Below are 13,882 nucleotides of genomic sequence, written 5' to 3'. Positions count from 1 at the left end.
TTTGGCAATATCAAAATCATATTAGGTCTTTTGTCGGCTTTCATAATTTCGCGAAGGACTTTTTCAGTTTTCACTATTTCGAGGATTTTTCTGTTTTATCATTTTTTCGCGGTGCACTTGCAACAAGCAAGCGGTGCACCGGTTAAGAACCAGTGAGGTAATCTAATGATTTTTTATGTATGTAAATAAAGGAAAATACATAATCTATTAGTACTCATTGCTCAATTTTATGTCGTCAGTAAGACATCGAATTATTCATCAGTAGTAATACAGCATTATCTTATTTCCCATAAATATACATGTGTTCTTTCACTCTGATTTCCACAGTCTACCTCGTTCCAAAAGTCACCCTTCGTCACTGATACGTCTAACGCTAACCATTTAAAAATCCACATAAACAGTCTAAATTATGTACAAACCTACATAATATAAAGTGGGAAAAATAAACCACATAAATACCAAGAATCTATTTTGTACAGATATTTTGTCCTATCTTTTCATTTTTTACCACGTTTTTCTTAGCTCGTATTCTTGTTTGGCGGGTGGTTGTTTATCCATTAAAAATCTAGTAATTGATTTTTAACTAACTACCCGTCTAGCTAGACATTTGGAACTTTTAGAATATAACAGAACGCGATGCCAATGCAATCTTTTAATACTTTTAGCCGTCTTTAAGCAGAATTGAATTCATTTTCAGTTAATTCTGTTTTATATGGAAAGTTATTTAAGAAAAATCCGTAAAAAGTAAAATACTATTATTGGTTGCTAAGAGGGTAGTCCTAGCAACTAAATTATTAATATATACGTGCGTTAGTATGGAAATCAAAATGAAATGTCATTTCAGTATTCTTTATTTGTTTGTTTGTTTTTTTATTTACTTCATATCAAGTACAAGTTTGAGCATATTGAGCATAATAATTCAACAGAAAATTTAAAAACGTTATATATAAAAAGTTCTTTTTATCTTGTAATTATTTGATTATTACATTTATATAAAACGACAACTAGACGGTTTTTACTGTAGGTATCTTGAAATTACTTATGTGTTGTTGACTTACGAGGTTGGACAAGATAGTATGACGATACATATATATATATATATATATATATATATATATATTTGTTTTAATTATGAAAGGGAATGTAGGTATTCAGGCAGACAGCTTACTATGAAAATGTGTACACACCGGGCAAAAGCACCATTTTTTTAGTGGCCATAGGTGTACATATAGAATGGCAAGTGTCAATATTATAATACATATGTCATGAGTAATCTTGCTCTCATGGTGTAGTGCGCAAGGTGCTGGCCTTTCATCCGAGAGCTCCGGGTTCGATACCGGTGAGGTCGCAATAATAATAAATGTTTATGTAATTTTTTTCAAAGCCTGGGTGTTTGAGATATTATTATTAAATACACTACTGTTTCACTCCACTACTCTCATTGGGCCTATTAGCCTATTATAGAGAATATAATATATTAAATATATGAACTACTTTGCGTGCCAAAAAGAGATCATCATCAATGAATGGCACTCAGCTCGAACAGGTGAAAAGCCACATCTGTCTATAGATGGATGTATATTTGATGAAATTATTCGCAGAGTAAAGCTAGACTGGAGTTCTTTTGGCCGCCTGAATAATGTGTTCAAAAGCGACCTTCCACTGTGCCTAAAGCGCAAAGTGTTCAACCAGTGTGTGCTTCCCGTAATCACATATGCGTGTAAAACACGGACACTAAGTAAAAGAGAGATCCAGAAACTTAGAGTAGCATAACGTGGTATGGGGAGGTGCATGCTGGGCATAACGCGAAAGGACATAAAGAGGAATGAGTGGATAAGGAAGCCAACAAGGGTTTGCGATGTAATAGAGTTCATTATAATCCTCAAATGGAGATGGGCTGGACACATAGCTCGAAGAAGAGACAATCGTTGGACAAATTTAGTCATCCAGTGGTATCCAAGAGGTAAAAAACATCCGCAAGGTAGACCTAGAGGCAGCTGGATCGATGAAATGATAAAGTTCTGCGGAAGTACGTGGCAGTGCATCGCACAGTCTGCGCGCTGGAGCGACCAAGTGAAAGAGCTGAGTGGGGGGGGGGGGGCACCATCCATTCTGTCCTGAGAGAAGCGGAAGATCGAGAAGGATGGAAAGTCTTGGTCGCTCAGAGGATGGCGAAATTCAAATGTGGTCACGATCCTCAGCCATGAGTGTACGACCAAGAAGAAGAAAACGATGAATTAGTCAAAAATCTAAACGTTAAAAAATTGAAAACTTAATAAACTAAATTTTAATAATGAATATGACCATAAAATATAATGTAATAATAAGATTCGAAACTGCAACAAATTCACATTTTTTTACAATAATAATAATAATTGTAAGTTTATCTTTGACTTAAAAAAATCTTTTTAATGTTTTCAGATACATATTTATTAATTAATACAGTTGAAATTGTAAATTATCAAAAAAACTCAAATTGCAAGCTTCGTATTTTTCCGCTAGGTTCTCTATTGGCATAAGTACCCCCCTTAATTAAAAATAATTAATTCCAATTTTCATACTTTTATCGACTGCAGTTTTTTTTTAAATATATATATTTGAAGACGTCCCTCGGAAAGGTGTATATTTGAAAGAAAAAAAATTATAGGAGAGAAGAAAACACGCCTTGGCTAAATAAATAACAAGAATTTTAGTAATCTATTCTAAGATTTTTAATTTATATCAATAATTAAAAATAATACATTCACTCATTATGTATGTACTGAAAATATTATTTATTTAATTGCGCTTACTCTTTCATGTAAAATTTTCGTTGTTCCATATAAACCACTATTTGAGTAACGCCTTCGTTTATATATTTTTGCCAACATTATAGAGACTAAACCTGTTTTTAAAATTGTCTGAAGAAACGTATTAACGATTTGTAAGAATCTATATTTTCTATATTTCAATCATATTATATGAATATGAATATAATATACAAAGTTACTAAAATATTTATTGTCAAAATTAATACTAGCAACAGATGATACTTGATAGAAATTGAAGTCAATTTTTTTTACTGACAATTTCAATAGCGTTAGTATAATTTTATTTACAATCACTATGTAATAATAAATAAATAGGTACTTCAGTGAAACCCGATTCGTTAAAATCTATCTTTATTAAAAACTGGAAAACTCTTATTTTAGTAATTAGAATAAAATGTTGTCAATAGTATTTTAATTACTACTAGATATTGATACCAAATATCATACTGCCTAAATCCCCCATCAAAAATCCTCCAATCGACAGAGTTGGGAATATGGGTAATGATAATATTATTATTGTAACTGTAAATGATTCAAGGCTAGACCAGGATGCACAGCGAAACAAACAAAAATGAAGTACCGTTATCTGTTTCTGGGCGGACGAAGGATCGAGAGTTCTAGGTACGGTCAGTCGGTAACTTACCCTTGAGCCTTGAACGTCGCCTGTAAATATGATTTGCCATCTTTTTGCGCCAAAGCGCGCGTTTACGAATCTTATTAATAATTAATTGTTACTTGTCAAGCGGAATATATTTAATGTCCTTGAATCAGTGTTTTTAATAAGTGGAAAAGTGTAAATCAACACACTACGTAAACCCATACCTATCAATATGTATTACCAACGAGAATTGACAGTACATACTATACCACCACAGTTAGTATTTCAGATAAGCAAAAGTTATGTACATACTTATTGGAATTATAATACAAATCCGATTAGTGATCAATAATTAACTATACAAAAAACACGACTTGTCAACTCAGGTATTTATACGGCATGTGTTTCCAGTGACGTCCCGTGGGGGTAGGCAGATTGACCGTCGCTTGGAGGAGGCAGTTACTCGAAGGGTGGCAAATCGAGGAGAATCATTTGGTATTAACAGTGGTAGCTAAAATTATTTACATGCCTACAATAATAGTATAATAGCATACTTAGTAAAAATGGTGTGGAGATAATTAATCTGTGTATTGCTAAATTTAAATTTATTCGCGATCAGGTACCGCTGCAGAATATAGACATAGGACAGCATGCATATGAAGGGGTGGACAAGTTCACGTATCTCGGATCCAGCCTAAATACCCAAAATAAGACAGCAGAGGAGATAAAAATCCGCCTTATCTCCGGGAATAAATGGTGGCATGCCTGCAAGCGACTGGTGGGGTCGAAAATTCTAGGCCGAAGAAATAAACTTCTAATTTATAAAACAATTATAAGGCCAGTGGTCACTTATGGCTGTGAGACTTGGTGCTTAACTCAAAACGAGGAAAACAAATTAGCTGTCTTCGAGCGCAAAATACTCCGCAAAATCTTTGGACCCACGTTGGAAAATGGGAACTACAGAATAAAAATGAACCACGAGTTGGAAGAGCTGATTGAACAGCAAACAATCATAAGATACTGTAAGTCCCAAAGACTACGATGGGCGGGACATGTGGAGAGAATGCCTGAAGTTAGAGCGCCAAGGATCATGACGAAGTGGCTACCCCAACGGAAGAGATCCAGAGGCCGTCCAAGAAGGAGATGGGCTGACGCCGTAGAAGTGGACTGGCTTCATATAGGAAGACCCGGTAACTGGAGAAGTATGGCGAGAGACCAGAGTGAGTGGAGAGCGGTTGTGGAGGAGGCCAAATCCCACCCCGGGATGTAGCGCCGTGGAAGAAGGAAGATTGCTAAATTTAATTGTACAAACCTAATGTGTGTAAAATACGAACCACATAGAACTTCAGACTCTGGTCATTTGGGTATATTTATTCGCTTTTTATATCTAAATTTAATTGTGTATGTATTAGTTGTACCTATATATTTTATTAGTATTGTATCCATACAACAGATTTATTAGATATTTTAGTCATGAAAGAATGATAAAAATACTGTATAAAAATGGGGTGGCATTTTGTGCGATGCCTAGGGGCGGCATTTTGTCTAGGGACGTCACTGCATGTTTCGTTTGTATTTTTGTCATATCATGGTGGATTTAGATTATTACCTATTCAAATCGTTTATGCTCAATTGTTACCTAATTTATCTGTCAAGTAGTTCTTTAAATAGGTACTTCTAAATATGATTCCATAATTTAATAAGTAAAATTGTATCAAATGCATTTTGTATTATAATTTAGACGTGGCAAAAGGTAGTTTTAACCTAAATTTTGTAAGAAAAACTTCTACCATGTAAATAAAGTTTTTTTTTTATATATAAAACTTTATTTACATGGTCAGCGTCGCTAAATTTCTAACCGAGAGTTAAATTTTGCACTCATGTTATTAATAACTATTGTTTTATTTTTTTGTTATTCTAGCTTTGCGCCTATAGTCGAGAAATCTGATGGATTGACCAGTACGGCCTTTGATTTGGAGCTTCAAGAAAACGGCGCCTCGAAGCGTACGGAGGAGTATGAACCGTACTCCAACAGGAACGTCGAACATCCAACGTCGTAAGTACTTTCAACATTTATTATCGAATTTGTTACTATACACAGTCAGTCGTGGGTTTAGGGACCTGGAGGCCCGTGCATTGGCTGGTTTTAATTAGAAATTGCAATACCGAATGAAAATACCAACACCCGTATTCGTGAAATACGTGGAAAAAACAGCATCTACCAATAAACATATAAATAACAAAAATCTCTTTAAAACATTAATATTTTATTGCAAAAATATCTATATTATGTAAACCTTTAATACTTACAAGATAAAAAGAATTTTTTATATACCTACCACGTTTTTAAATTTTCTGTTGAATCATATAAACTTGACAATTCTATGTATTAATAATTTAAAACAAATAAGGCAATTGTCAACAAATCTTTTTTTTGCTATTTTGCAACAAAAAAACAAATATAGAATACGGAAATGTCGTTTTGATTTTCACAGTAACGCACGTATATATTAATAATTTAGTTGCTAGGTCCACCAAAATAATTGTGGATTGGACTACGAATTTCTTCCGAAATAACTTTTCATACAAAACAGAATTAACTGAAAATGAATTCAATTCTACTTAAAGATGTCTAAAAGTATTAAAAGAATGCATTGGCATCGTGTTCTGATATATTCTAAAAGTTTCAAATGTCTAGCTAGTCGGGAAGTTAGTTAAAAATCGATTGCAAGATTTGTACTGGATAAACAACCACCGGACAAACAAGAATACGAGCTTAGTAAAACATGGTAAAAAATAGGTAAATGTAAGATATGGCAGATGTGCTGATGTTTATAAATACCTAGTAGTTGAACTATTGGCACTTTCTTCTTCGAATGACCTTCCAATTAATATTATGAAGTATTCTTCGATAATATGAATGTGACCAACTGGTAATTCTACCTGTTTTATTAGTTTATGGCACTTTTAAACTTATCAATTTGTTTCTATTTCTCTCATAAGAAGTAAAACTAAATTGTATTAATATATTCCTCCATTATTGTATAAGTTACTCTTTGGTAGATAAACATCGACAAATTAGGCACATACAATTAATTATTAATTATTAAATGTTTAATTATTATTATTATTATCATTAAATGTTCGCCACTAGTGCTGAGATTACTAATGGTGATAAACCTTTTATGTTAATTGATATATTTGTTTCCACTTTCAATACTGAATAATATATCGCAATTGTCTAATTTTTAATACTGGTATTTCGAAATCGAAAAATACTGGGATAGCGGTATTGCAATCCCTAGTTTTAATAAAGCAATTGCGATAAAAAAATAATTAATTCCAACTGTTTATATGAATTTAAACTCAGTCAAAGCACACTTGAATGCATGAAGATCCTAGTCTTAGTTAAGGCTATACTTCAGCTGGGGCACGGTCTAAAACGATCGTGACTACGCGACGCGAAGATTGTGCAAATGACGCGTGCAGAACAAAACATAATTTGTCATAAAAATTCAACATGCGTCCATTTAATGTTATCTTTATTGTTCTATTAGTAATACTAATAGTATATTGATTGACATGTTTTCTTTTTCAAGTAAATGGGTAACGTTTTTGAGTCATCTTTACACGATTTAAAAATTAATTCCCCCGACGCTATCACAAAACAAATTGACGTGTTCACAGCTCGACTTTCGCTCTCCGATTGGCAGCGAGTCCGAAATTTCGTTGCACCTATAGTTGAAAATTATTTGCCGTTTCACTGAAGTATGCTCTTAACTGCTCCTAAGACATTCACATAGCAAACTACTGATGTTTCTCATCTAAATTTATTGGGGTTTTGTTTGGTGGGTCTATGTTTATGTTGTTCATATGAATAATTACACTCTCTAATTATGTTTGTATCCTTAAACTTAGGTCTTTGTTAGGTTAGTTATGATTCGCAGTATGTACGAATAGCACTAAATATATTATATTTTAATTCGACATTGATTCTAAATTCACACAAAACTAATATATAAAATAAAACCTGGAAAGAAGAATAAATTATAGTACGTCAAATGACCATTGTTCCATACATTGTCTTCGTCTATTCAGCGGTTCTCAAACTTTTTAAAATTTCCTGCGTGGCGGTCCCTTTAAAAATTGTTCGATGACTTGCGGACCTCTTTAATAAAAAAAGAAAATCTATATTATTTTCAAGAAATTGGGATACCACATTACCTACGATGCGGCAGTGATTATGGGTTGTTGTGAATAAAACATTTTTTACTAACAATTATGTACTTATTCAGAAAATATTACATGTTATGCAATGACATTAATATGGACGAATCATCTGGAAAAGAAAATCACACTCACTTTATTGTCGGGTCTGCCGAATGGCATAATCTGTTCTAACGCCATTACACTAAAGGTGATATTGCTATAAATTCCTGATGCTTTTTATTGGGTCTGCCAAATGGTTCGGTTCGAACGGGTTCGCTCAAATGAACATTGACATTAGAAACACTGCTCTAACGCCATTACAATAAAGGTCATATTGCTATAATGCATGCCCGATGCGTGATATCGCATAATGGAAATTGCGTGACGTCTACCTATACATGTGAATTTACTTGCTAGCTACTGTATTGAGTGTGTCGTCCATTAATACTTTGGACCAGTGTTGCCATGTCTACTGAGATTTCAGTAGATTTTTCACTAAATTTGTAAGTGTAAGTGTGTGGTTTAAACGAATACGATCAGATGCTTATAATATGTTTCGTGAAAATATATTTCCATGAACAGAAAAGATAAGCTTACTATGGCACACGGTTCGAAACCGCATTCGGTTTCAGTCCATGGATGGCCTATAAAGTGCTAGCGCACGTAGATCCATTACTGATGGACTTTTTTTCAACATCACGTCAGTGTTGTTAATCTAATGACTCCATAAAAAATGTATATCAATAAATTATACTTGCTTTTCCCTCCACCACCCACCACGTCTCCACACCCGTTATGCGGGCGTATACCGTGGCGTAACGAACGATAGGCGCTGTTCAAATTTGTGCAGAAAGTGTCCCAGGAGCAACTTCCCATGACTTTGGTTGGCGTGCACTAGAGTGTGCGTGATACCTACTTCCATATAATGTATTACGGTCAATTCTCGGTGAGAAAAGACCTTCTCGCTCGCCGTATAATGCCGCAAACTTTTTAAAAGCTGGGAAATTTTTCCTCTTATATACCAAGTCGTAATGGCCGATCGGTCCAACTGAGGGTCGGACCGACTTGAGAAGCTCTTCCCTTTCAACCGACATATGGGGACACTCCCAGAGGATGTGATCGGCATCCTGCAATTCGCCACATAAGCAAGTCGGAGATTCTATTAGGCCAAGCTGACAGAGCTTATATAAAGTGGCGCATGGAGGTAACCAGATTGACTCCAGACCATTGGACTTCTCAGTTCTTAACCGGACAATAAATTATACTATAACTTTTCGTGAAATAAGCCAAAATAATATAATTTTGAAGGATTCAAAACGAAAAATATTGTGAACTATAGTTTTTTCAAAATACTATATTATTTGTATTAAATGTTGTATTGTAAATTGTAATACAGATTTTACTTAAATTTACTAAATACTGCTTTCCGTGAAAAAAATTAAATTGTTAAACGTACAACTGTAGACAGTTGACGAGGTGCGTAATACACACTCAACCTAAAACATGCGCAAAACTACTCAGTGTTAAAAACAGAAATAAAAGTTAAGTGTAAGGTGAAGTGATCAAATGTAGACATAACTATTCAGTTTCAAAGCTTTAATGAGTACATGATTTGAGGTAGGTACTACATATCCACCCGCCGTATATATATGCAGCCGCATATTTTATATTTGTGCACAGCCGCCTTCCATAGCGCTATAAACTTGTCAGAATGAAAAGATTTTAGTTCCACACTTCCTTGTCCCGAAACGATACTGCACGGACTGATGTAGCAACGATTCGCCTTAGTGCTTAAAGAAATAGATTTAGAAAATAATCTTGACTTGTGATGAATCTAAGAAGGGATCAGAATTATTTCGTCCTCCATATAACGCAGCAATTTTTTTCAAATGCCTCAAAGTTATACAGATGTGTTCGGGCATAATAAATTCTTACAAAAGTTCATCCCCACAAAAGTTTATCTACCAAAAATATGCACAGTCATTTATATTCGCCGGTGGCGAAGGGTGGAGGTAGGCTGTTAAGATCCGACATAAATAGTGCACAATACACTTTGTCAGGTATACGTGTTGGTTTTCATTTAACTAAACCTACAATTTACATTTTATTTAAACCATAATAGACAATAGTCAAAAAATATTTGTCTATCTATAAAATATCTAAAATACCCCGGCTGCAGAAAAAGCTTCTTAAATTCAACGCTTGTACAGTCATAAATAAATAAAGAGTTATTGAAGATTGTCACCGATGTTTTCTATTTCGAAATAATATTATGATAATTGATCGCGACAATTATTATTTATATAAATATATTTGATGAAATTTGTTATAATATTATTTCACCTCTGTTGGATTCACTCAATATATTTGCATTTTAGCAGCATATAGCTTACAATTCATTTTCAAAAACGTAATCGAGTGTGCTTTCTTAATACCGAAAATTCTGGTATTTTGGGTTTTGATAACCTTTATTTCGGTATTGATAAATACTGGAATACCGGTTTTGAAATACCGGTGTTGCAATCCCTACTATTGTAGTTACAAATGTTTATTTTTCTTCACAGAAACAATGAAACGCTCATCCATTTGCTGAAGGGCAGCCTCGGAACTGGTATCCTCGCTATGCCGAACGCGTTCTCCCACTCGGGGTACGTAGTCGGCGTGGTAGGCACATTCGTCATCGGTCTTCTCTGCTGCTACTGTATCCACATACTCATAAAGGCCGAGTACGAAATGTGCAAGCGGCGAAGAGTTCCCAGCATGACCTATCCTCAGGTCGCTATCGCTGCCCTGGAAGACGGACCGCCATGGTGCAAGGCATGCGCTCCATACGCTGGGTGAGTTAAACTATCATTTACAAAATTAATAATGTTGACCAGCACTGAATATTAAGCTATTATTTAACTTTTGAAGTTATACTTCTTTAGGCGCGTTTAAGAATTCAGATCAGAGTGTGTTTTTGACGAGTGACATGTAACACATAATTAATTTTTTCACACGAAAAAAAAAACGGTTTCGATTGGATTCGAACCACCGATTGTTCGGCTATCAGCCGAACGCACTACATTTAAGCCACAGTATGATACTACAATCGTGACGATTATACAGTATAATATTATAGTTTAGAATTTTTTAGTTGTTTTTTAGTTTTAGTTGGTCATTTGCAATTCCTTACGTAAACAAACTATTAAACGTCAGAGTAGGTACTTTAAAAATAAAAACAACGAGAAACCATAATATTATTAAGTAATATAAGATAAAGTGTATAGAAATAAACCAACGGTGTTCCAATAAGCGGTCCTTTTTCTTGAGTGTGTAATTTAACAAGATAATTAAGAGATAGTCGAAGAATCTAGGTTATCACAAGTTTTGTTTTTGTTTTGTTACACCAAAGAAGTATAACTTTTAACGCGCGTACGTAAGTAGACACACCAATATTTTCTTTTAAACTACGAGAACTATTCTAACTCACATTTGAAATACACAAATGTTCTTTGGAACATCCTATTTAAGTTGTTTATTATTTATATACCTTAACCTAGGTCTGAGACTGCGTATGGTACGTTGTTATGTTCTCTCTATTCTTTTCAATGGTATGGAAGTATGGACGCTAAACCAAGAGAAGTCACGGAGACTTGAAGCTTTCGAAATGTATCTGCATAGACGCATCCTCAAAATTCCTCGGACTGACCGGGTGACAAATGTTCTCTATCGAATGGGAAAGGACCGAGAAGTTCTACGTAGTATCAAAACCAGGAAACGACAGTACCTCGGCCACAGTGACGTCCCGTGGGGGTAGGCAGATTGAGCATCGCTTGGGGCGGCAGTTACTCGAAGGGCGGCAAATCTAGGAGAATTATTTAATAAAAATGCTGTATAAAAATGGGGTGACATTTTATCTATTGACGCCACTGCTCGACCACATTATGAGAGGACAAAATTACAGCGTTCCCCAACATGTCATTCAAGGAAAGATCATTTGTAAGCGTAACATAAGACGGCGCCGCATTTTGTGGCTTAAGAACCTCCGTGATTGGTACGAGTGCAGCTCCACTAAACTGTTCCGGGTAGCAGACGACAAATCCAAGATCGCCTCTATGGTGGCTAGGGGATCTCCGCTAGGGGATGGCACAATAAGAAGAAGATTATTTATATAGACACATTTATACATACTTTTTTCATCAATTGTCCTACTACGCATGAGTCTCCACAGAGTGGAGGTTGTATTAACAGATTTTTTACGAGAAATGGATGTTATCTAATAACAGAGCGACCAAGTGAAAGAGCTGACTGGGGGCACCATCCATTCTGCCCTGAGAGAAGCGGAAGATCGAGAAGGATGGAAAGTCTTGGTCGCTCAAAGGATGGCGAAATTTAAATGTAGTCACGATCCTCAGCGATGAGTGCACGACTTAAAAAAAAAAAATTACACGCTCGGCTATCATAGGCGAAATAAATAAAAAACAGAGCACACAAAATAATAATAAAGTACTATAGTATGAAATGTACATAAGAAAATAGGTACTAGGTACATACAAGTTATCTCTTAGGAAAAATTTCTTTGCGTTAAACTTAATACTTTGGACGCTGAAGACGCACGTGGAGCGTAATGACCAGGCGGCCGATCGATGTAATTAACGTGCATCTTAAAGGTGGTAATTAAAAAATCATTATCTAGTCAGCAGCGAATGTGGTCGATCATTGGGTATTAAATTTTATTTATTATTATATTATATGTAAAAGAACTTTTTATATACCACGTTTTTAAATTTTCTGTTGAATCATATATACTTGACAATCCTATGCATTAATATTTTTTTTTTGTACTTGATAGAAATACTGAATAAATATAGAATACTGATATGTCATTTTGACATTTCATCTTATATTATAGAAAAAAATATTAAAATATATAGAAAAGCATTTCATATTGATTTCCGTAATAATTGCACGTATATATTAATAATTTAGTTGCTGGGACTCCCTTAGCAACCAATAATAGTGTTTTACTTTTTACGATTTTTTTCCGAAATAACTTTCCATACAAAACAGAATTAACTGAAAATGAATTCAATTCTGCTTAAAGATGGCTAAAAGTATTAAAATAATGCATCGTCTTCGTGTTCTGATATATTCTAAAAGTTTCAAATGTCTAGCTAGGCGGGAAGTTAGTTAACAATCTTCAATCGTCCAATACAAATCTTGGACAAACAAGAAAAAAATTGTACTGGACAAACAAGAATACGAGCTAATAACGTAGTAATAAGACTGGCCACGTAGCCAGGATTTTTATAAATTTTTGATTGTATTCTCTTTGAGATTTTAGTTCTACTTCATAGAAAACAGCCAATGATATACACTAATATTTTAGCGAAAAAAATAAGAAAATATAACTATTCATTGCGTCTACCAATATTAGAGGCGACAATAATAATTCAGTTTGTAACTAACAGCTCGATGAGTCTGCCTAGTGGAAAATCACAAACCCGTTGCAAACCCTCTCATTCACTAGGCATGCCGTATATATTACGACAATTCACGTACATTGGCTGAGTCGCGAAAACTATAGATCCACTAGTATAAGTTATCCGCTGAGTGAAGGCGCCACATACCAAATTTAATAATTAACATATAATATAATTTTTTATACTGTGGCGAGCATAGTTGTAAATTCGCACACCTAGGCGGCTCTCGTGGTGCAGTGCGTAAGGCGCTGGCCTTCCACCCGAGAGTTCTGGGTTCGATTTCCGGTGAGGACACAATATTTACGTGATTTCCCAAAGCCTAGGTGTTTGTGATTGTTTAAAATTACTAACAACATCTTTGTACAAAAAAGCAAGGACATGGTTATTAAGGGCGGACGTGCTCAGCGTGGGTCAAAATGGAGCTTTTATTCTATTTTCAAAGCATGATCCTGGACATTCCTTAAACGTTGTAGATATACTATTTATATAATTTTGAAGCCTTATTATCCTTTATATTAATTTTAAACATTTGATGACTGCATAAAGTATTTTTATTATATAAAATAGTATTCTTTTAAACCTCTCGCTCTAATGTTTTAGAATATAGTCATATTTCAGTACATAAATGTGCAGTGGTGTTAAGATTTTTTACATTTATTAATTTTTAAACGCATTTATAAAACCATCAGTTTAATTTATATCGACATTATTATAGTGAAATATTTACGATAAAAAATTATATTGATAATCTCTGTGATCCCAAATTTGACAAGAATTAGGCATTTTATTATTCAAAAAAT

General features: G+C 34.4%; 1 protein-coding gene across 1 annotated transcript in view; it reads left to right on the top strand.

Moving 5' to 3' along the window:
• LOC147079441 (proton-coupled amino acid transporter-like protein acs) overlaps positions 1 to 13,882 on the top strand; it is a 160,721-nt gene that overhangs the window by 114,809 nt on the left and 32,030 nt on the right. The window contains exons 3-4 of the mRNA XM_085941074.1: positions 5,330 to 5,464; positions 10,182 to 10,454. Coding sequence (XP_085797200.1) covers positions 5,330 to 5,464; positions 10,182 to 10,454 — 408 coding nt within the window. The remainder of the gene's footprint in view (positions 1 to 5,329; positions 5,465 to 10,181; positions 10,455 to 13,882) is intronic.

The sequence above is a fragment of the Rhyacophila brunnea genome, unplaced genomic scaffold, assembly GCF_057557595.1.
Source record: "Rhyacophila brunnea isolate RB1 unplaced genomic scaffold, BYU_Rbru_1.0 scaffold_1, whole genome shotgun sequence".
NCBI lineage: Eukaryota > Metazoa > Arthropoda > Insecta > Trichoptera > Rhyacophilidae > Rhyacophila > Rhyacophila brunnea.
This window is presented reverse-complemented; position numbering and strand designations above follow the sequence as displayed.